At 46.7% G+C, this 23,079-nt stretch overlaps 1 protein-coding gene across 1 annotated transcript in view; it reads right to left on the reverse strand.

Moving 5' to 3' along the window:
• Window positions 1–2,341: 2,341 nt before the first annotated feature.
• Window positions 2,342–23,079, reverse strand: part of cusr (Copper-only SOD repeat protein) — a 148,261-nt gene continuing 127,523 nt past the window's right edge. Inside the window, exons 9-10 of the mRNA XM_038822235.1 lie at window positions 7,307–7,390; window positions 2,342–3,411 (exon numbers count right to left, since the gene is read on the reverse strand). Of these exons, the coding sequence (XP_038678163.1) occupies window positions 3,308–3,411; window positions 7,307–7,390 (188 nt within the window). The 3' untranslated portion in view covers window positions 2,342–3,307. The remainder of the gene's footprint in view (window positions 3,412–7,306; window positions 7,391–23,079) is intronic.

Raw genomic sequence — 23,079 nt, forward strand, 5'->3', positions numbered from 1 at the left:
CCTCAGCAAGTATTTAATAAGCTTCCACAACAGACTCATTATGACGATTATGGTGAATGATTAGTTTTACGAGGAATATAAATATAAACACCCATGGATCTGTGCTGCAATATGTTGCTTTCAACTTTTTCTAGTGACTTGGCCATAGACACCGAAGGAAAATTGAAGTTTGTTATGTTAACAAATTAGTGGGCTTGGCACTCTGATGAAGAATTTTCCAAGAGAATAAGTCAGGTCATGCAATGGGTTGAATGGAGATAGATGTAGTTCAATGCAGAGAAATGTCAAACAGTATATGTTGTGATGTGGGGAATAGTTAAAATAGGTCTACTCTAACTAGAAAAATCTGAATACAGTGGAAAAATAGAAATGATCTCAGGATGTAAATAAATATGATGTGGAGATGCCAGCGTTGGACTGGGCTGAGCACAGTAAGAAGTCTTACAACACCAGGTTAAAGACCAACAGGTTTGTTTCAAATCACTAGCTTTGGAGCACAGCTCCTTCCTCAGGTGAATGAAGAGGTGGGTTCCACAAACATTTATATAGACAAAGTCAAAGATGCAAGACGATACTTTGAATGCGAGTGTTTGCAGGTAATTAAGTCGTTACGATAAAAGTTGTTATCTGGACCTGTAACGACTTAATTACCTGCAAAGACTCGCATTCAAAGTATCGTCTTGCATCATTGACTTTGTCTATATATATGTTTCTGGAACCCACCTCTTCATTCACCTGAGGAAGGAGCTGCGCTCCGAAAGCTCGTGATTGGAAACAAACCTGTTGGCCTTTAACCTGGTGTTGTAAGACTTCTTACTGTAAATAAATAGATCTTAAAAGATGCAAGTAAAGATGGACAGATGTAAGAAGGAAAATTTCAGGTTGTAAAATAGAGGCACAGAAACAAAAGACAGGAATTGATGTGAAACAAGATGTTTATATGTCACCGCTGAAATCTAAATGTCTCTGGACAACCTATTCACGGAAAGGTATTGGATAATGTACCTGGAATAATCGTAGGAAAAGGCTTAAGATTTTGGCAATTTGGTTTAGTTGAAACAGGGAAAGTTATGCACAATGTATTGGAAGTTCTCAAAATGATGAAAGGGTTTTAAATTAAACAGTGAAAGATTGTCGAGGATTCAATAAGAGGAAATTAGTTCAGAATTATCACGGATGTATAAAAGGGAACGAACGCAAAGTGTTCTCAAATTTCTCAGCAAATACTTAGCAAAGATTGTAGTCATTCAACGACAATGGGCGCGATTCTCCGCTGCCCACGACGGGTTGGAGAATAGTGGGAGGGCCTTCCCGACAATTTTCACGCCCTCCCGCTATTCCCCGCCCCCCCCCCCCCCCCCCCCCCCCCCAACAGCCGCCCCACGACACGAATCGCTGCTCGCCGTTTTTTACGGCGAACAGCGATTCTCCTCAGGCCGATGGGCTGAGTTCCCAGGCCTTTACGGCCGTTTTCACGAACGCGATCACACCTGCTCTCACCGTTCGTGAAAACGGCCGCAAAGTGCCGTCCCGGACAACCATGGCACCGATTGGCACGGCCGCACCACGGTCGTGCCAAGGGTGGCATAGGCCTGCGATCGGTGGGCACTGATCGCGGGCAGCGGGTCCGATACCCGTGCACTTTGTTCTACCGCCGCCCCGCAGGATCAGTCCGCGGGGCGGCTGAGGGGCATGACGGCCCGCGCGTGCGCGGGTTTGACGTCATCGTGCGCGTCAGCCGGCGTGACGCTTGCCGCGCGGACTTAGCGACGGTCTCTAAGCCCGTGATACCGTGCTTCATGGGGCCCCGCTGCTAGCCCCGCCCGGGGGGGGGGAGAATCGGGTCCTGGGAGGGGGCGCGGAGGCTGCCATGAACCACGGCCAGTTTCATGGCAGTCTTTACAACTCGCCGTATTTGCGGAGAATCGCGCCCAATGTGAAAAGGAAGATTGTAGATAAAAGGAAAGGATGGTATAAGCTTGGATTAGTGCGTGTGGCTCCAAGCTATAAGCTGGTACAAGCAGTGGAACAGGCTGAAGGCTGATGTGGAGATCTCGGCGTTAGACTGGGGTGGGCAGGTAAGATGTCTGACAACACCAGGTTAAAATCCAACAGGTTTATTTGGAATCATGAGCTCTCGGAGTGTAGCTCCGTCATCAGGTGAGTCACTGTAATTTCTATGAATGAATGGGTAACCTTTCTGTGCGAATGCCACAGAATACCTGTTTCTGTCTACATTACAGTAGTGACTACACCTCAAAAGTACTTCATTGGCTGTAAAGCACTTTGGGACGGGTCCTGAGATTGCGGAAGGCACTATATAAATCTATGTTTTTTAAAAAATCTTTCACGTGGGCACTTGAAACAATACAGAAACTGATTTTACATTGAATAAACTATGACGTCAACTTTACAGTATATAGTAAAACAAAAACAAACCATAATATGGTTTCCAGTCAATTGTGGAAGCTATCTCAATTAGTACACACATTGGGTGGATTTTTATGGTCCCATCGTGGAGGGGGTGGGCTGAAAAACGTGGCAAGCTATTCAAGTCTCCTGACTTTGGGAGAGGAAAGTCGCACCGGAGTAAAATTCCACCCTTCCTTTTTAATCATTCGCTACACAAACGTCCCACGCTTACACGAGGCAAACTGCACGTACATCTGATAACAGTTCGTGGCTCATCTCGAATCTTCATTATGTTGTATACATGCTACTTTTACCAGCATGGTTTTGGAACTAAATATCTGTTCAATTTTGTTCTAGTAAGGTGTGGCCAATTCCCTGTCTGTTCATATAAGATTCAGTTTAGAATACACTCCTGAATTTTATTCAAGCATGTGTTCTTCTATGACATACTGTATAATATTTACCAAAACCACTTATCTCTGAGTTCACAATTTTATGATGCCTTAGACCTCTGATGCCTTCAAATTGCAATCTTTAAATATTAGTGCACAATCTTTTACTGTGTTGATATGGTGTTTCTTTATCCACTGTTTTAACAGAGGTTTTAATCTGCTTATTTAGAATAGCAGGCAAATGATTTTCGAAAGAACTTTAAGTATTCATACACTAAACATTTGAAGATCCAAATTCCAAGGCATAACACATTGATTCATAGGAAAATAAAGTGCAAGTCTAAGAATGGACCATTTGGTGCAATCTAAGGAAATCCACAGCAGTAAAAACCCCTGGGTTTATTCAAATGCAATGCATTACACGATTTGCTTTTGTCATGAAACCAGCATTCTGGACCAGATGGAGATGTTGATGCAAATGTCTGACACCATTTGCAATGCAACTATTCAAATACAGTGTAGAGGACAAGCTGCATCATCAGAATCAGTATCCAGAAAATAAATTGTTCAACATTTGGGAGAAGTCCTGGAGCTATGCCACTAGGATCTGTTAGAAATCACAAAGAGATTACAATGATTCCCTCCATTTGTCAATAAGAGAAAAGAAATGACTTTGTATAAATTGTTATCTGTATAACCGCAGCTAGAATGTTTTACCACTTAATAAGGCAATTTACACAACCAAATTAGATGCGTATAAATGTTTGATATTTAGGAATATTCACATTCTCCTCTCTATTTACATGCCTTGCTTGCTGGTCTTCCTTAGCACCCAGTGTAGATGGAACTGGGCTCCTTCGGTTTATCCTTGTGACAGCACAGTTTAGACTAAGAATTTACCACATGGGGAAACTCGAGTTTAAAACTAGCTCAATACGTTTCAAGAAAACAACTTACATTGGCCTTTGCTGCTATGCCATGTTATAAACTATCTAAGTTTTTGACGTACATTATGTTGGTCAATACTCCAACATAGCCTCTCCAATGTCAAAACAATGTGAATTCTTTTGGTAACCTTACATTTAATCTTAGTATGAATGATGTCAGAACCTGTAACAGATCATTTTTCAACATTGTGCTCTCCGAGTCAGAATCATCTAACTCCTGACAACACGGGTTTCATGAAGAATTCTCTTTAATATCGCTCAAATAATTCAATTTAACCTCAACCTGAGAGATGTATGGGGCTGGATTCTCTGTTTTTGGGAATATGTCCACATGCCACCGTAAAAACTGGGGCCTTTCCGTCCGAAAAACTGGCTTGAAAAGGCTACTTATTCAAAGCCATGCAGGGGGCTAGCAGGGACCTGCCGTGTTTCTAGCAGCTTTCGCTGCAGATACGGGCGCCTGCACATCTGGGTCTGAGGCCGCGGCCTCCAAAGGCCACGCCATGCTCCATGGCGGACTCAGACCGCGGTGCTGGACCTCCCAAGTAGTGACCGCATATTGAAGGCCCCAATGAGGGCCCCCTGCCCCCCGACCATGGCGTCCGCGGACTGAGTCCGCAGTCGCTGCAACAGTATTCCGATCGGCAGGACCATGAGTGGTCCACGCCGTCAGGACTTCAGTCAGTTGGGGGCGCAGAATAGTAGGGCGATGGCCGCAGGTAGGGGATTCACGGCGCAGCATACCCTCCGAGTACGCCGCTTTTCGGGGCCCGGAGAATCGAGGAACCGCCGCCGGTCCCAAATCCGTGTGTGAAACTGGATTCTCCACCCCGGCACCGGAAGCAATTTCGGCGTCCGGGTTCGGAGAATCCAATCCGTTATTCCTCATGTGGTACATCTCAACAATTGGGTAGAAACTAGAGTTGAGTTATAAGCAGTCTTTTCCTATATCACTTTATCCACTAGGAACTGGATAGAACATAGAACATACAGTGCAGAAGGAGGTCATTCGGCCCATCGAGTCTGCACCGACCCACTTAAGCCCTCACTTCCACCCTATAACCCCGTAACCCAATAACCCCTCCTAAACTTTTTGACCATTGAGGGAAATTTATCGTGGCCAATCCACCTAACCTGCACGTCTTTGGACTTGTGGGAGGAAACCGGAGCGCCCGGAGGAAACCCACGCAGACACGGGGAGAACGTGCAGACTCCACACAGACAGTGACCCAGCCGGGAATCGAACCTGGGACTCTGGCGCTGTGAAGCCACAGTGCTATCCACTTGTGCTACCGTGCTGCCCGGATTGAGATTGCTGGCAAACATATATCACATGCAACCTGATATAATCATCAGAGAAAATATATTTAAATTGAGAGAGGCGAAATGGCAGTGTACTAACCAACTGTCCTACTGATTCCATGAAATATTGTAAAAGTGTCTGTGAATTGCACAACATATGAATCATAATATATACGGCAGCATGTCACTGTACATTATTAATAATGTACATGTGACACAATGATACAGTTGAATATAATTTATATCTCTGCACAGGGGGCTATAATGAGAATCAAAACTTGACTGAATACTGGGCCTACATGGGAGAGAATGGAATGGAGTTCTATATTTGGATGCACTGGAGTTCTATACTTGGATCAAGCATGTACATGTGTCGTGTGAGCCACAACAACATTGGAAGGGAGGCATGATTCATTCTCCGGTATTATCATTAGATACTTAACAAAAAGGATGGGCTGGATTTTTGTGTCTTTCTGGAGTCAGGAATAGAGTCAGGAATCACTCAAAACTTTGTTTTTCTTTGTGGCAGATTTAAATTTGCCATTTTAAAAATAGGCCCACAGAAACTTCCCATTGAGGGGAAAGGGTTCATGTTGGGGTCGGGTCATGACCCTACACACAAGTCCTCTGATATTAGGAACACCATTTACAGTCCTAGGGGAATGTTTTTTTCCTGTCACCCTAGTAAATTCTCTTCGGCAGGCAAGTTTGGGAAAGTTGCTGAAAAACGTCATGTTTGACAGTTTGTGGGATCTTATTGAGGGGTTGGAAGTATTCTGACATAGAACATAGAACAGTACAGCACAGAACAGGCCCTTCGGCCCTCGATGTTGTGCCGAGCAATGATCACCCTACTTAAACCCACGTAACCCGTATCCCAACAATCCCCCCATTAACCTTACACTACGGGCAATTTAGAATGGCCAATCCACCTAACCCGCACATCTTTGGACTGTGGGAGGAAACCGGAGCACCCGGAGGAAACCCACGCACACACAGGGAGGACGTGCAGACTCCACACAGACAGTGACCCAGCCGGGAATCGAACCTGGGACCCTGGAGCTGTGAAACATTGATGCTAACCACCATGCTACCGTGGGGCCCCCAGATTACTGTTAAATGGCTTGTCAACTTCAACTATCAACATTAGATGTTATACTATTAATTAGATATGGTGTGTTTTTCAGTGGCATTTCTACTAGATTTTTGGAAATGTACTTTTTTTACATCAATTTCAAAGGATTGAAATTATTATGCTGCAATTGTATAAGGTGTTAGTGAGGCCACACCTGGAGTACTGTGTTCAGTTTTGGTCTCCTTACTTGAGAAAGGACGTACTGGCACTGGAGGGTGGTGTGCAGAGGAGATTCACTAGGTTAATCCCAGAGTTGAAGGTGTTGGATTATGAGGAGAGGTTGAGTAGACTGGGACTGTACTCGTTGGAATTTAGAAGGATGAGGGAGGATCTTATAGAAACATATAAAATTATGAAGGGAATAGATAGGATAGATGCGGGCAGGTTGTTTCCACTGGCAGGTGAAAGCAGAATTAGGGGGCATAGCCTCAAAATAAGGGGAAGTAGATTTAGGACTGAGTTTAGGAGGAACCTCTCCACCCAAAGGGTTGTGAATCTATGGAATTCCTTGCCCAGTGAAGCAGTAGAGGCTCCTTCATTAAATGTTTTTAAGATAAAGATAGATAGTTTTTTGAAGAATAAAGGGATTAAGGGTTATGGTGTTCAGGCCGGAAAGTGGAGCTGAGTCCACAAAAGATCAGCCATGATCTCATTGAATGGAGGAGCAGGCTCGAAGGGCCAGATGGCCTACTCCTGCTCCCAGTTCTCATGTTCTTATGATTCCCAACATTATTCCAAGGCTCCTGAAGACTGTAGATATTGAGAGCAGTGGGGTGAGGAGGGTAAGGGAGATATGAAGGGCATGGAGGGGATATGGGAGGTGAGGCTGAGGGGGCAGACGAACGATGTTAGAAAGTTGGGCCAATCTCCCAAAGAACTGAGGCTGGCCTTCTAACCAGCCTGCCAAGGCTAGCGCCCCTCCAACACTGCCGCGGGAATTAGAAAACCCAAAACTTGCATGCTCGCATCTCCAGGAGACGAAAATATGGTGGGTATGGACATAGGTGACGGACTTGATTTTCCGAAGTAGGGAAATAGCCCAAATCAGGATTCCTGAGCCCAACACAAAAATCCAGCACTTCCTGTTTTAGTATTTACAATGCTCCGCAGTAACCTACCTGATGTACATTTGTTGGAAGCCTTGAATTTACCCAGTTTCTCTTGTTGATCTAAACTGTCCAGTTTGCTCTTATCAACATCTCCTGAAAAGAGAAAAACAGACTCTTTCAGAATTAGAACTGATATAGTTTTGAGAATACTGATCATAAACACCCTTAGTCTTGGCTATAATCTTCACGTTTGAATCCGAAAGTTGGAGATTCAAGCCCCAATCGGGAAATTTGAGAATGTAATTTAAGCTGATCATTTAGTGCCAAACTAAGGCAGTGTTACACTGTCAAAGATGCCTTTTTCCCGATGAGGTGTTAAATCAAGACCTCCTCGGGTGAAAGGAAAAGCTCTATGGCACTATTCGAAGAGAGGAGATGTATTCTGCTGACATCTTGGCCAACCATCCCTCAATTAACATCACTGAAGCAGATTGGCTCAGACCTTGGGAGGAGCTGCAATTATCTTTGGATTGCCACTCCATCCAGAAATGTTCCCGTCCCAACACTGATCCGCATTTCTGCCGGGATCTTCTCAACTCGATTGTCCAGGAAATGCAGAACTCGGTGTCCCTCAGAGAACTCCATCGGATTGTAATAAAATCTGGGAAGACACATTCCATTTTTACCGAATTGGCTGACATATGGCATGTTAAAAATGCCTGGCCTGAACGTTAGTAAAAGCGTAGGTGAGTTAATTTTTTTTCCCCAAAGAATCCTTACATAGAATCTCTACAGTACAGATGGAGGCCATTCAGCCTATCGAGTATGCTTCTCATTAAGCCACAGCTCCATCCTATCCCCGTAACCCAGTCACCCTACCTAAACTTTTGGACACTAAGGGGCAATTTAGATGGCCAATCCACCTAACCTGCACATCTTTGGACTGTGGAAGGAAACCGGAGCACCCAGAGGAAACCCACGCACACACGGGGAGAAAGCGTAAACTCCACACAGACAGTCACCCTAGGCCAGAATTAAATGCGAGTCCTTGGAGCTGTGAGGCAGCAGTGTTACCCGATGTGCCACCATGCCGCCCGATGTGGTTAGGAACACTGGGGAGATACACAGAAGTTATATTTCTGCCCAATGCCACATCTTTGCAGAAGAGTGAAGCAGACAATGTAACGACCAGTCTCTGTGCAAAGCAAAGTGATAACAGGTCAGCTGGCATGCTAAATAATTTGTTCTGGTTTCCTGCAGCAGCTAGCCTTGGGTTACCAGTGTGAGTAGTGTTACATCTCTTCTGATCTTGTTTGCAAACGTCTACTGTATGTGTTGCTTATACTGTTTTACATAACATTAACTGAGGTTCTAAAGATCTTTGGTTCCAGGCAACAGCAAAGCTTATATGGCCATTTCATCAAATTCCCACACATAAACCATCAAATAAATATTGGATGGAGTTTCTTTTCGTATAACTGATCACTGACTGAGGCACTGATACCCAATTGATTTACAGGACCAGAGCCGAAAAGTTCATTCATGTTTTAGCAGCAACTTGTACCAAAATGTAACTAACATGCGATGTAAACTAAAATATGAACAGAAAAAAACAGGAATAATCAGTAAGACAGGCAGCATTACTGGTGAGAGAAATAGGTTTAAGGGCTTCAGATCAAAGACCTTTCTTCAGGCACCTGAACCGTGAACTATAAGAAAACCCTGAATTCAAACTCACTACCATAGGTTCAAGACCAGATAGCCCAAGGGATAAAAATGGTGTAATCCTTTAAGGGCCTATCAGGTTTACAAACAAATAAGAAACTACATTAAAGACATCCTGTTATTATAGACTCGTAAAAGTTTTAATAGTTTTTCGATCAATAAAAACACACGCTGTGTTGAAACCCAGCCAAGTATTCATCATGGAACAACTGTCAAAACAAATCTTTCCAGCCGCACTGACAGAACAGATAACAATTTCCATTTCAAAGCAAAGTGCCTGTCAATCAATGGAAGGGGAACAGGTACAGACCATTTTTTCTACTTCCAGAAGCAGGGGTGATAATCAGTGCCTTCCCCCGTGGTGAGTTTGGTGGCGGTCGGGCATTTAATTGGGCATGATGGTGGCCGGTGGGCCACTGACACGTTCTCACCTCCACCCTGATTAAATCTGCATTGGGAAAGCCTGTGGATGGTCCTTCTGCCCCGCCAAAATGAAGTACCTTCCTTATCACACTGCCACTGGTATTAATCCAGCGTTAGGTGAGGATAGCCATGCAGGGAATACAACAAGGAAACTCGAGAGAGGTTGTTTGCAGGCTTCAGGGAGTGGAGTCCCTCATTCACAGGTTCTGGATACCTGATCAAAGAATCAGGCATTATGAAGAAGGGGTATGCTGAAAGCCACTCTCTCCACTTTCTGCAAACCTTCCTCAACCCCAGCCATGCGACCTTCCCAGCCCCTCATGCCATTACTCACCTATGGCCTGGGATCCAGTGACAGTACTAGACCTTGGACAGGTGTCTTACCAACAACAGCCACCATCTCCCAGTGGTGCTGCCATTCAATAAAGCTTCCGGCTTCTGATTCTTGGACCGCTGTTGGCTGGTAGGACATCTGCTCCTAGGTCCTTGACCGAGGGGAAGTTTCGCCGTTGGCCTGTCAAGTACTTGAAAGGCGCATGGCGTGGCAGGCCTTCTCTTAAGGATGCACCATCGAGGTCTTGTCAGCGGCACAGGTGGCGGAAAGGGCCTTGCCCAGGCGTGGCCCTCTTTCCCTCTGAGCGACACACTCATCTGAGCTCCTCTGGGAGATGTGCTCATCAGGTGCACACCTTGGAAGACCAGTTGGGCTTCACGCCAGTCTCCCCTCAGGTCGATGTGAATGAACTTTCAGGCACAGAGGCCTGATAATTACCTGCTAATACATGGAAATCAAACGCATTGCATCACTGGCGGAGGACGGGGCAATCGTGTCAGGCGTTTACGTCGGCGTGAAACGCAATTTTAAAACCTCACAAGCTTTCCTGTTGCCGAACCCCCCCATCCCCCACCCCCGACAAAACCCAAGAGCAGAAATTCTCAGCTCCACTCTTAAGAAAGCTACTGACATGCACAGAAACGCGGAGGTTGCTAATCATCAACTGAAGATTATTCCTGGGAGAAGAGACGAGGCTTTGCAGTATGCTGAGAGGCAGTCCAAGCCTTACAAGCACAAAACGCTCGAGAAAGGGAAGAAATAGTTACAGACGGGCTAGCAGAAAGATCAAGACCGGAGTGAATATTGCTGCAGAGGATGCCATGTGAAAGAAAAGGAAACATGCCCAGCGTGGGGGGCAGCAGGGTAGCATGGTGGTTAGCATAAATGCTTCACAGCTCCAGGGTCCCAGGTTCGATTCCCGGCTGGGTCACTGTCTGTGTGGAGTCTGCACGTCCTCCCCCTGTGTGCGTGGGTTTCCTCCCGGTGCTCCGGTTTCCTCCCACAGTCCAAAGATGTGCGGGTTAGGTGGATTGGCCATGCTAAATTGCCCGTAGTGTCCTAATAAAAGTAAGGTTAAGGGGGGGGGGTTGTTGGATTACGGGTATAGGGTGGATACGTGGGTTTGAGTAGGGTGATCATGGCTCGGCACAACATTGAGGGCCGAAGGGCCTGTTCTGTGCTGTACTGTTCTATGTTCTATGTGGGGAAAAACAGTGCTCTCACTGAAAGCTGAATCATTTTGCATGCAAGTGTTTTGCTGCAAAGAAGAAATGCAACCCATGAAGGTGGTTGGTGGAGACCTGTCGGATGAAGATTTTGAATAATCAGTCTACACCCTAGAACAGGGTGGCAGAATCTAGTCTCAAGGTAAAAAGTAGTTTATCACTGTTGAAATGGTGGCTGCAGAAGGAGAGCATCAAGTTCATTTGAAGTGTCAGATAGATACTGCTACTACAGGCAACATTGAGCTTTCCAGGCCTGTGGGAAGTTGCCCAAAATGGTGACCCCAAAATAATAATAATAATCATCATTATTAGTGTCACAAGTAGGCTTACATTAACACTGCAATGAAGTTACTGTTAAAATCCCCTAGTCGCCACATTCCGGCGCCTGTTCGGGTACACAGAGGGAGAATTCAAAATGTCCAATTCATCAAAATTTGGAGGCAGTTTCACCAACACTTCGGTTTGGGGGCAGGGTCAAGGGAAATGCCAATTCGGGGGAACCACAGATTTGAGCCAGAGAGGTGGGATGGAAATTTTTGGAAATGGGAGGAGAAGGGGATTAAGACACTAAAAGATTTGTTTCTAAGGGGTCAATTTGCAGGACTGAAGGAGCTGGAAGCGAAGTATGGGCTGGAGCTGGGGAAAATGTTGAGATACATGCAGGTTAGAGATTTTGCCAGAAAGGAGATACAGAACTTCCTGGAGGAGCCAGCCTCCACATTGCTGGAGGAGGTGCTGACGACAGGGGGACTGGAGAAGGGGGTAGTGTCGGCGGTTTACGGAGCTATTTTGGAAGAGGAGAAGGCACCACTGGAAGGGATCAAAGCAAAGTGGGAGGAAAAGTTGGGAGAGGATAAGGAGGAGGGGTTCTGGTGTGAGGTGCTCCAGAGAGTGAATGCCTCCACCTCGTGTGCAAGATTGGGGCTGATACAGCTGAAGGTGGTATAAAGAGCACACCTCACGAGGGCGAGGATGAGCCGATTCTTTGAGGGAGTGGGAGATGTGTGTGAAATTTGCAGGGGGGCCCCCGCTAATCACGTTCATATGTTTTGGTCCTGTCCAAAAGCTAGAGGATTACTGGAAGGAGGTTTTTAGGGTAATTTCTAAGGTGGTGCATGTGAAACTGGACCCGGGTCCCCAGGAGGCCATATTCGGGGTGTCGGACCAGCCAGGGTTGGAAACGGGGGCGGAGGCAGATATCGTAGCCTTCGCCTCGTTGATCGCCCGAAGGCGGATCCTGATGGGATGGAGAGCAGCCTCTCCACCCTGTGCCCTGGCATGGCGACTATGGGTGATTCCTGATTCCTTTATGTCATTTGTTTAAATGTGAACATGCGGGCTAATGTTTGGAGTGAGGATGGGATTGTTGTTATTGATATGGGGATTGACATATTTGTTACTGATTATTGTTTATTGTTGGTGGGTGTAAATTTGCTTTGCGAGAAAATGTGAAAAAGGAGAATAAAAAATATTTTAAAAAGAGAAAGAAGTCTGGCATCCTTTTGCGCGTATAGGTTTCAGAGCCAAAGCCATTTCATCCACCACCAGGTCTGAGGCGTTCAAGTCAGGCGACCCTGACCTATAGAAGAAATCCAGGTACGACGTCCGCAAAGTCATCAGGGATGTCAAAAGACAATATCAAACCAAGCTAGAGTCACAGAATACTGTTACAGACTCTTGTTGGTTGTGGCAAGGACTAAACAATGTAACGGGCTACAAAGCAAAGCCGAGCAGAATCTCTGGCAGCAGCGTACCCCTCCCCATTGAGCTCAATGCATTCTATGCTCGGTTCGAGCAGGAAACCATCAAACCGCTGTCGAGTGCCCCAGCAGCCCATAACTCACCCATACCCACCATCACAGCTTCCTAAGTCAGACTGGCCTTCCTGAAAGTGAACCCTCGGAAGGCGACGGGCCCGGACAGGATCCCTGGTCACGTACTCAGAGCGTGCACGGACCACCTGGCAGATATGTTCACGGACATATTCAAACTCTCCCTTCTCCGTTCCGAGGTCCCCACCTGCTTCAACAAGACCACCATCATACCGGTGCCAAAGAAGAACCAGGCAATGTGCCTCAATGACTACCATCCGGTAGCCCTGACGAAGTGCTTCGAGAGGTTGATCATGAGGCACATCAACTTCATAGTCCCAGAATGCCTAGGTCCACTGAAATTCGCATACCGCCGTAACCGGTCCACAGCAGACGTCATCTCCCTGGCCCTACACCGATCGCTGGAGCAACATGACTACAAGGCCTCCTACATCAATTATTGACTACAGCTCTGCCTTCAGCACCATAATCCCAGCCAACCTCAGATTAAAGATCCAAAACCTAGGACTTGGCTCCCCACTCTGTAACTGGAGCCTCGACTTTCTGACCCATAGACCATAATCAGTAAGAATAAACAACAACACCTCCTCCACGATAGTCCTCAATACCGGAGCCCCACAAGGCTGCCTACTAGCCCCCTACTATACTCCCTGTACACACATGACTGCGTGGCAAAATTTGGTTCCAACTCCACCTCCAAGTTTGCTGACGATATGGCCGTAGTGAGTTGGATCTCGAACAACGCTGAATCAGAGTACAGGAGGGAGATAGAGAACCTAGTGGAGTGGTGCAATGACAACAATCTATCCAGCAAAACTAAAGAGCTGGTCACTGACTTCAGAAAGCAAAGCGTTATACACACCCCTGTCTGCATCAACGGGGCCGAGGTGGAGATGGTTGACAACTTCAAATTCCTAGGTTGCACATCACCAAAAATCTGTCCTGGTCCACCCATGTCGACGCTATGACCAAGAAAGCACAAAAGCGCCTATACTTCCTCAGGAAACTAAGGAAATTCGGCCTGTCCACATTGACTCTCACCAACTTTTACAGGTGCACCATAGAAAGCACCCTATCGGGCTGCATCACAGCCTGGTATGGCAACTGCTCGGCCCAAGACCGGAAGAAACTACAGAGTCGGGAGCACCGCCCAGTCCTTCACACAAACCTGCCTCCCATCCATTGACTCTGTCTACACCTCCCGCTGTCTGGGGAAAGCGGGCAGCATAATCAAAGACCCCTCCCACCCGGCTTACTCACTCTTCCAACTTGTTCCATCAGACAGCAGATACAGAAGTCTGAGAACACGCACAAACAGATTCAAAAACAGCTTCTTCCTCTCTAATGGACTTATGTACTGATCTGACCTCTTCACACATCTTCACCCGATGCCTATGTCTATGTATTTACATTGGGTATTTTATGTTTGCCTTATTATGTATTTTCTTTTCATGTACGGAATGATTTGTCTGAGCTGCCGCAGAACAATACTATTCACTGTACCTCGGTACACGAGACAATAAACCAACTCACTTGGAACAAGTGTTGTAATGCATGAGAATAAATCAAAGTGAAGGTGATAGTTGCCAAAGTCCCAGAGTACCATAGGCTTCCCCCCCCCCCCCCCCCCCCCTTGAGAGAGAACGAATTGGCGATAATTTAACTCAAAGGTCACCATACCTCAGGCAATGGGGCAAGGTGGAGAAGAATAACTTCAGCTGGTACAGGATTTGAACCGGGCGGTTGGCATTGCTCTGCATTGCAAACCGGCCGTCCAGCCAACTGAGCAAACTGATTCCCCTGTCCCCTACCCAATGAAAATAATTACATAATACTGTCCAATGTAAGGGTTAATTAACCTCTGCACACAAATGATGAATCATTGCCTTAAAAACACACCTACATTACAATACAGCACCTAACAGTGACCAGTGAAGGTGTCAGAATATTTGACGCTTACCCTTCGGAATTTTCATGGCTCCTCAGCTGCCCTTCCATTTTCATTGTGAACTCTCAATCCTGGCATTGCTATTAACAGGCTTCCAAAAGCCCCGCCAGGCGAAAAGTTTGTGCAGCTGAAAATCTAATTATGGTTCCCCATTTAAAATGAGAAACACATCGTCAGCAGGGGCAGGTTTGCACACTAGGCATGCTCTGCAAACCAAGAGCCAGTTGGGAAATGGTGTGGCTGCAGAAATGGGGAGGAAATCTTCTTTTTAAGTATCACGATCGGTGCCTCCGTGACCCAGTTGAAAATTCAGTCCTCATTGTGAAAGAAAATTCAAGTTACACAGCTTAATCTATTTCCAGATCAGTGCTGCGCTGCCCGGCTATCCAATTGTAAAACAGTTATTTTAATCTCAAAGAAATAAAATTCTTGAATAGCATCCAACACTGTAAATTTTAGTTTTAGCATGACAGCAAAATGGATTCGCAAGAACACTAAAACCTTTCCCCGCACTGCAATCAGGGAGTGCTTAAATTATCACCAATCTATATTTGTGGCAGATCAGTCAATCTGTTCCACACAATGAAAGGTTTCCATGTTTGACCTGACACACTGGAATGTAATTTTCACGTTCTCACTCGAGCGGTAAGCTGGCAGAGCAGGTCGTCTGCCTGCTGCCGACCCATCCCAATTCCAGTCCATTCAATTTGAAAATTATTCTCACTGTACCCTTTGAACTATAGACAATTTTTTTTAAAATTCCCTCACGTGGGCTTTGCTGGCGAGGCTAGCAATCATTGCCCGTCCTTAGTTGCACTTGAAGGTGGCGGTGGACTGCCTTCTCGAAATACTGCAATCCATATGGTGTAGGTGCACCCGCTGTGCTGTTAGGGAGTCAGTTCCAGGATTTTCACCCAGCGACAGTGAAGGAATGCCGATATATTTCCAAGTCAGGGTAGTGAGTGGCTTGGAGGGCAACCTCCAGGTGGCGGTGTCCCCATGTGTCTGCTGCCCTTATTCTTCTAGATGGTAGTGGCCGTGGATTTGGAAGATGCTGTCGAAGGAACCTTTGTGAGTTCCTGCACTGGATCTTGTAGACGGTACACACGGCTGCTACTGTGCGTCAGCGGTGGAGGGAGTGAATGTTTGTGGAAAGGATGCTAGTCAAGCGGGCTGCTTTGTTCTGAGTGGTGCCAAGTTTCTTGAGTGTTGTTGGAGCTGTACTGATCCAGGCAAGGAGAGAGTGTTCAATCGCACTCCTCACTTGCGCCTTGTAGAGGGTGGGCAGGCTTTAGGAGTCAGGAGGGGAGTTATACACCACAGCATTCCTAGCCGCTTACCTGCCCTGGTAGCCACAATATTTATATGGCTAGTCTAGTTCAGTTTCTGGTCAATCATAATCCCTAGGATAGTGGGAGATTTAGTGATGGTAATACCATTCCATATCATGGGGCAATGGTTCGATTATCTCTTGTTGCAGATGGCTGTTGCCTGGCATTTGTGTGGGGTGAATGTTCCTAGCCACTTATCAGCCCAAAACTGGTCATTGTCCAGGTCTTGTTTCGTTTGGACATGGACAGCTTTAGTAACTGAGGAGTTGTGGGTGGTACTGGACATTGTGCAGTCAATAGCAAACAACTCCACTTCTGACTTTAGAATTGAAGGAAGGTCATTGATGAAACAGCTGAAGATGGGTGGGCCTTGGACATTCTCCTGCAGTGATGCCCTGGGACTGAGATGACTGACCTCCAACAAGCGAAACCATCTTCCTTTGTGCTAGAGATGACTCCAACCAGCGGAGAGTTTTCCCCGTGATGCCCACTGACTCCAGTTTTGCTTGGCTCCTCGATGTGGCCCTGGACAGTCACTCTCACCTCACTACTGGAGATCAACTCATTCATGTTTGAACCAAGGCTGGAATGAGGTCAGGAGCCGAGTGGCCCTAGCAGAACCCAAACTAAGCGTTATTGCTGAGCAAGTTCCACTTGACAGCACTGTTGGTGCCGCCTTCCATCACCTTACCAATGGTTAAGAGTAGACTGATGGGACGGTAATTGGCCATGTTTGATTTGCCCTGCTTTTTGTCCGCAGGACATGCCTGGGTAATATTCCACATTGACAGGTAGATACCAATGTTGTAGTTGTACTGGAACAGCTTGGCTAAGGGTATGGCAAACCCTGGAGCACAGGTTGTCAGTATTATTGCTGAAATATTGTCAGGGCCCATAGCCTTTGATACCTTTAGCTGTTTTGTTATCATGTGGCGTAAATCAAATTGGCTGAAGACTGGAATCTGTGATGCTGGGGACCTCCGGAGGAAGCCGAGATGCTTCATCCACTTGGCACCTCTGGTTGAAGATTATAGCACATGCTTCAGCCTTCTCTTTTGCACTGATTTGCTGGGCTCCCCCATCATTGAGGATGAGAACATTTGAACAGCTTCCTCCTCCAGTGAGTTGTTTAGTTGTCCACCACCATTCATGGCTGGATGTGACAGGACTGCAGGGCTTAAATCTAATCCATTGGCTGTGGAATTGCTTTGCTCTGCCTATCACCCCTTGCTTATGTTGTTTGACACAAAAAGACTGTCCTATGCTGTCACTTTCCCGGATTGTTTGGTGTGCCTGGTACTGTTCCTGGCATGCCCTCCTTCATTGAACCGAGGTTGCTCCCTAGGTTTGGTGGTAATGGCAGAGTGGGGTATTTGCCAGGCCATGAGGTTACAGATTGAGCTGGAGTACTAGGATGCTGCTGCTGATGGCCCACAGCGCCTCATGGGTGCCAAGTCTTGAGTTGTTAGATCTGTTCAAAATCTATCCCATTTAACATGGTAGTAGTGTCACTCAACACAGTGGATGGGAGCCTCAATGTGAAGATGGGAATTCCCGCCACAAGGACTGTGTGGTGGTCACTCCTATCGAAACTGTCATGGATAGAAGCATCTGCGGCAGGCAGGTTGGGAGGATGAAGTAAAGTAGGTTTTTCCCTCATGCTGGTTCCCTCACCACCTGCTGCAGTCCCAGTCTAGCAGTTATGTATTTTAGGGCCCATCCAGCTCGGTCAGTAGTAGTGCTGGACTTTGAAGGCCCAAACCAGAGTACATTCTGCCCCTTGCCACCTTCAGTGCTTTCTCCAAGAAGTATGCAACATGGAGGAGTGCTCATTCATCAGCTGAAGGGGTTTGGGGGGAGGGGGGTGTGTTTTTTTTAGTTCATCTTCACACATACACTTGTTTCCCTTTGGGGAATAGTGAAGGATGTTGTGGAAGGATTCCCCAGCTGATTATCAGCCCGTTGGACTGCGTTGTTAATGCTCCTTCCGTGGCCAACAAGTCCTGGGGTTGGACTTAAACCTGGAGGTTCTGGCTCAGAGGTTAGGACACTACCGCTGTGCCACAAGACCTCCCGTGTATGTTTGACCTGACACCCTTTGCGACACATCACGAAAGTGAACGACAAAGGAGTTTGAATTGCCAGGAGGGAATGTGTTTTGTTATCTGCAGGTGAGGGATTTTGTGGGAAGGCAGGTTTTGACGTTTCCGCTTCTACTGCCACAGGGGTCACAGGACAAGGTAGTCTCTAGAATGGGGGTGGGGGAGGGGAAGGTATCGGAAATCTATAAAGAACTTATGGAGTGGGAGGAAACCCAGATAGGTTAGATAAAAATGTAAATGGGAAGATGAGTTGCAAAAGGAGTTAGAGGCGGGTCTGTGGGAGGATGCCCTGAGCAGAGTCAATGCGACCTCATCATGCGCCAGGCTCAGCCTGATACAATTCAAGGTGGTTCACCGGGCACACATGACGGTGGCCCGGATGAGCAGGTTTTTTGGAGTGGAGGACTGGTGCATGAGGTGTGCGGGAGGGTCCCGCAAACCGTGTCCACATGTTTTGGGCATGTCCGAAGTTTAGGGGATTCTGGCAGGGATTTGCGGATGTCATGTTCATGGTACTAAAAACAAGGGTGGCTCCAAGTTCAGAGGTGGCAATCTTTGGATTGTCGAAAGAGCCGGGAATCCAGGGGGTGGGAGAGACTGACATTTTGGCCTTTGCCTCCTTGGTAGCCTGGAGACGGATATTACTAGCGTGGAAGGTCTCGAAGCCCCTGATATCAGGGATTTGGGTTTGCCACATGGCTGGGTTTCTTAGACTTGAGAAAATTAAGTTGACCCTGAGAGGATCAACATCAGGGTTCGTTTGGAGGTGGCAGCCATTTATCGACTTCTTCGGTGAAAACTAAACTGTTAGCAGGTTCAATAAGGGGGGGTTTAGGGGGTAAAGGGGGTAGGGGGAGTTAGGCGGGAACAGTGGGAGATAGAGGGATGTGTTATTCTATGGACTATGTTTGCTTGTGTATTCATTGTTATAAAACCATAAATACTTTAATAAAAGTAGGGGCAGCACGGTAGCATTGTGGATAGCACAATTGCTTCACAGCTCCAGGGTCCCAGTTCGACTCCGGCTTGGGTCACTGTCTGTGCGGAGTCTGCACATCCACGTGTGTGCGTGGGTTTCTTCCGGGTGCTCCGGTTTCCTCCCACAGTCCAAAGATGTGCAGGTTAGGTGGATTGGCCATGATAAATTGCCCTTAGTGTCCAAAATTGCCCTTAGTTTTGGGTGGGGTTACTGGGTTATGGGGATAGGGTGGATGTGTGGGCTTGGGTAGAGTGCTCTTATCAAGGGCCGGCGCAGACTCGATGGGCCTAATGGCCTCCTTCCGTATTGTAAATTCTATGATTCTACCTGCTTGCGAGCTGCTGGGAACTGTCCTTCTGCAACTTTCACTTGCTCAACTGAACAGGTGGCAAAGATACCTGCCCGAGGCCGGAGGGGTGATTTTGTTTGCCTCTGTAGACCATATTGCCATGACTTCATCGGAACCCAACAGCCTCCGTGGAAGGTAGCAGTGTGTTCTCCCTAAGCCAACCCCCTAAGAATGCTTGGGCACAAGAGAAAAAAAAGTTACATTTTAAATTTTGATTGGCTTTTCTTACTGAGTGGGGATAAGCAAAAATACTCCTCTAGACCCCACATGGAAATTTAGGCCCCCCCTGAAGTAATCGCATCCACTCACTGCCAACACATCATTCAGAAACAAATATTTTTCATTGCTGACGTCTGGTGTTTACTAAGAGGATTAAGGGATTTCCTCTGAAAATTTCTTTCCTCATTAGCAATATCATACGTACAGCAGGGACACTTCTTGTGTTCAGTGCTTTGGAAAATTATAATAAAAACATTTTAAAAGAAGATATTCATGATCCCAGTATATCAAGAAGACTTCCTCTAATTGCCAACGTTTACAACATTGTTGACAGATAGCAACTAGAAGAAATCTTCCCTCAGGATTACTCGGACTACATTTTAACTCAAAGATGACTACGGATCTCTGCAGCCGGCAGTTAAAAGAAAAATCACTTTTTCTTTTCTAGATCCCCTTTCCAAATTCCTGAGGTAAATCTATCAGCTTCTTCCCAGACTCCGCTGAAAGTGCTCTCGAGTTAGTGCGACTGAGTACTTGGCAGAGCTGTACGTTAGCTAGACTTTTGACTCAGTCTTTCCTCCCTGTGAGAGACTTAAATCCCTCCCGTCTGTGAAGGCCTGGCTAAGATCAGCAATTCACCAAGGAACAAATTATCATGCAACTCACATCCTGCCAATCTACATCAGTATAAGCTTACTAGTGTCCTGTACCCATACCCAGCTCCTCGATCCATCTATTTTGCAATGTGCAAATAAGTTTTATGGTGATAAGAAAATTATTCCCAACGGGTTTGAATCTCTAAGTTTAGGACAGTTAAGGGGGAAAGATTCTCTGGCTGCCCACTGCGCCCGTGTTTCTCAGTGGCAGGAGGCAGCCAGTAGTTGGATCTTCTGGACCTGCTGCTGTCAATGAGATTTGCCATTGAATCCACCCTGTGCGCCAGGATACTGTTGGAGGGGGTAGCCTATCAGGGGAAAGCAGCAGCCAGAGCAGTGGCACCACGGCTGGCTCTGATGTTCAGCAGGGAGGGTCAAAGCGCAAATGAAGAGCAATAGTCATAGGGGACTCTATATAGGCGCTTCTGTGGACGTGAAAGAGACTCCAGGATACTATGTTGCCTCCCTGGTGCTAGGGTCCAGGATGTCTCCGAACGGGTAGCGGGCATCCTGAAGGGGGAGGGCAAACAGGCAGAGGTCGTTATACTTATTGGTACTAACAACATAGGCAGGAAGGGGCATGAGGTCCCGCAGCAGGGGTTCAGGGCGCTAGGCAGCAAGTTAAAAGACAGGACCTCTAGGGTTGTAATCTCGGGATTACTCCCTATGCCACGTGCCAATTAGGCCAGAAATAGGAAGCTAGAGCAGCTAAACACGTGGCTAAACAGCTGGTGTAGGAGGGAAGGTTTCCATTATCTGAACTACTGGGAGCTCTTCCGGGGCAGGTGTGACCTGTATAAAAAGGACGGGTTGCATCGAAACTGGAGAGGCATAAATATCCTGGCCGCGATGTTTGCTAGTGTCACACGGGAGGGTTAAAACTAGTATGGCAGGGGGGTGGATACCATCCTGGTATCCTGGTACCAATAGGTCAGAAGGTGAAAAAATTGAGGGAGAACTAGGGAATAGGGCCAGTATGGCTCTGAGGAAGAGCAGACAGGGAGATGTTGCTGAAAACAGCGGAACTGGTGGCCTGAAGTGCAAATGTTTTAATGCAAGAAGTATGACAGGTAAGGCAGATGAAATTAGAGCTTGGATTAGTACTTGGAACTATGATGTTGTTGCCATTACAGAGACCTGGTTAAGGGAAGGACAGGATTGGCAGCTAAACATTCCAGGATTTAGATGTTTCAGGCGGGATAGAGGGGGATGTAAAAGGGGTGGAGGAGTTGCGCTGTTGGTTAGGGAGAATATTCCAGCTGTACTGCGGGAGGACACCTCAGTGGGCAATGAGGCTATATGGATAGAGATCAGGAATAAGAAGGGTGCAGTCACAATGTTGGGGGTTTACTACAGGCCACCCAACAGCCAGCGGGTGATAAAGGAGCAGATAGGTAGACAGATTTTGGAAAGGAGTAAATGCAACAGGGTTGTTGTGATGGGAGACTTTAACTTCCCCAATATTGACTGGGACTCACTTAGTGCTAGGGGCTTGGACGGGGCAGAGTTTGTAAGGAGCATCCAAGAGGACAGGCTTCTTAAAACAATATATAGCTATTCCAACTAGGGAAGGGGCTATACTGGACCTGGTATTGGAGAATGAGCCCAGCCAGGTGGTAGAAGTTTCAGTAGGGGAGCATTTCGGGAACAGTGACCACAATTCAGTAAGTTTTAAAGTGCTAGTGGACAAGGATAAGAGTGTTCCTCGGGTGAATGTGCTAAATTGGGTGAAGGCTAATTATAACAATATTAGACAGGAACTGAAGAACCTAGCTTGGGGCGGATGTTTGAGGGTAAATCAACATCTGACATATGGGAGGCTTTCAAATGTCAGTTGAAAGGAATTCAAGACCGGCATGTTCCTGTAAGGAAGAAGGATAAATACGGCAAATTTCGGGAACCTTCGATAACGGGAGATATTGTAGGCCTCGTCAAAAAGAAAAAGGAGGCATTTGTCAGGGCTAGATGGCTGGGAACAGTCAAAGCCTGTGTGGAATAGAAGGAAAGTAGGAAGGAACTTAAGCAAGGAGTCAGGAGGGCTAAAAGGGGTCACGAAAAGTCATTGGCAAATAGGGTTCAGGAAAATCCCAAGGCTTTTTACACGCACATAAAAAGCAAGAGGGTAGCCAGGGAAAGGGTGGGCCCACTGAAGGACAGGCGAGGGAATCTATGTGTGGAGCCAGAGGAAATGGGTGAGGTACTAAATGAATACTTTGCATCAGTATTCACCAAAGCGAAGGAATTGGTCAATGTTGAGCCTGGAGAAGGGTGTGTAGATAGCCTGGGTCACATTGAGATCCAAAAAAACGAGGTGTTGGGCATCTTGAAAAAATTAAGGTAGATAAGTCCCCAAGGCCTGATGGGATTTACCCCAGAATACTGAAGGAGGCTAGAGAGGAATTTGCTGAGGCTTTGACAAAAATCACTGTCTTCAGATGATGTCCCGGAGGACTGGAGTATGGACTTCAGTAATGCCTTTGACAAGGTCCCTCACGGCAGACTGGTACAAAAGATGAAATCACACGAGATCAGTGGTGAGCTGACAAGATGGATGCAGAACTGGCTAGGCCATAGAAGGCAGAGAGTAGCAATGGAAGTGTGCTTTTCTGATTGGAGGGCTGTGACTAGCGGTGTTCCACAGGGATCAGTGCTGGGACCTTTGCTGTTCGTAGTATACATAAATTATTTGGAGGAAAATGTAATTGGTCTGATTAGTAA

The sequence above is a fragment of the Scyliorhinus canicula genome, chromosome 16 (genome assembly GCF_902713615.1).
Source record: "Scyliorhinus canicula chromosome 16, sScyCan1.1, whole genome shotgun sequence".
NCBI lineage: Eukaryota > Metazoa > Chordata > Chondrichthyes > Carcharhiniformes > Scyliorhinidae > Scyliorhinus > Scyliorhinus canicula.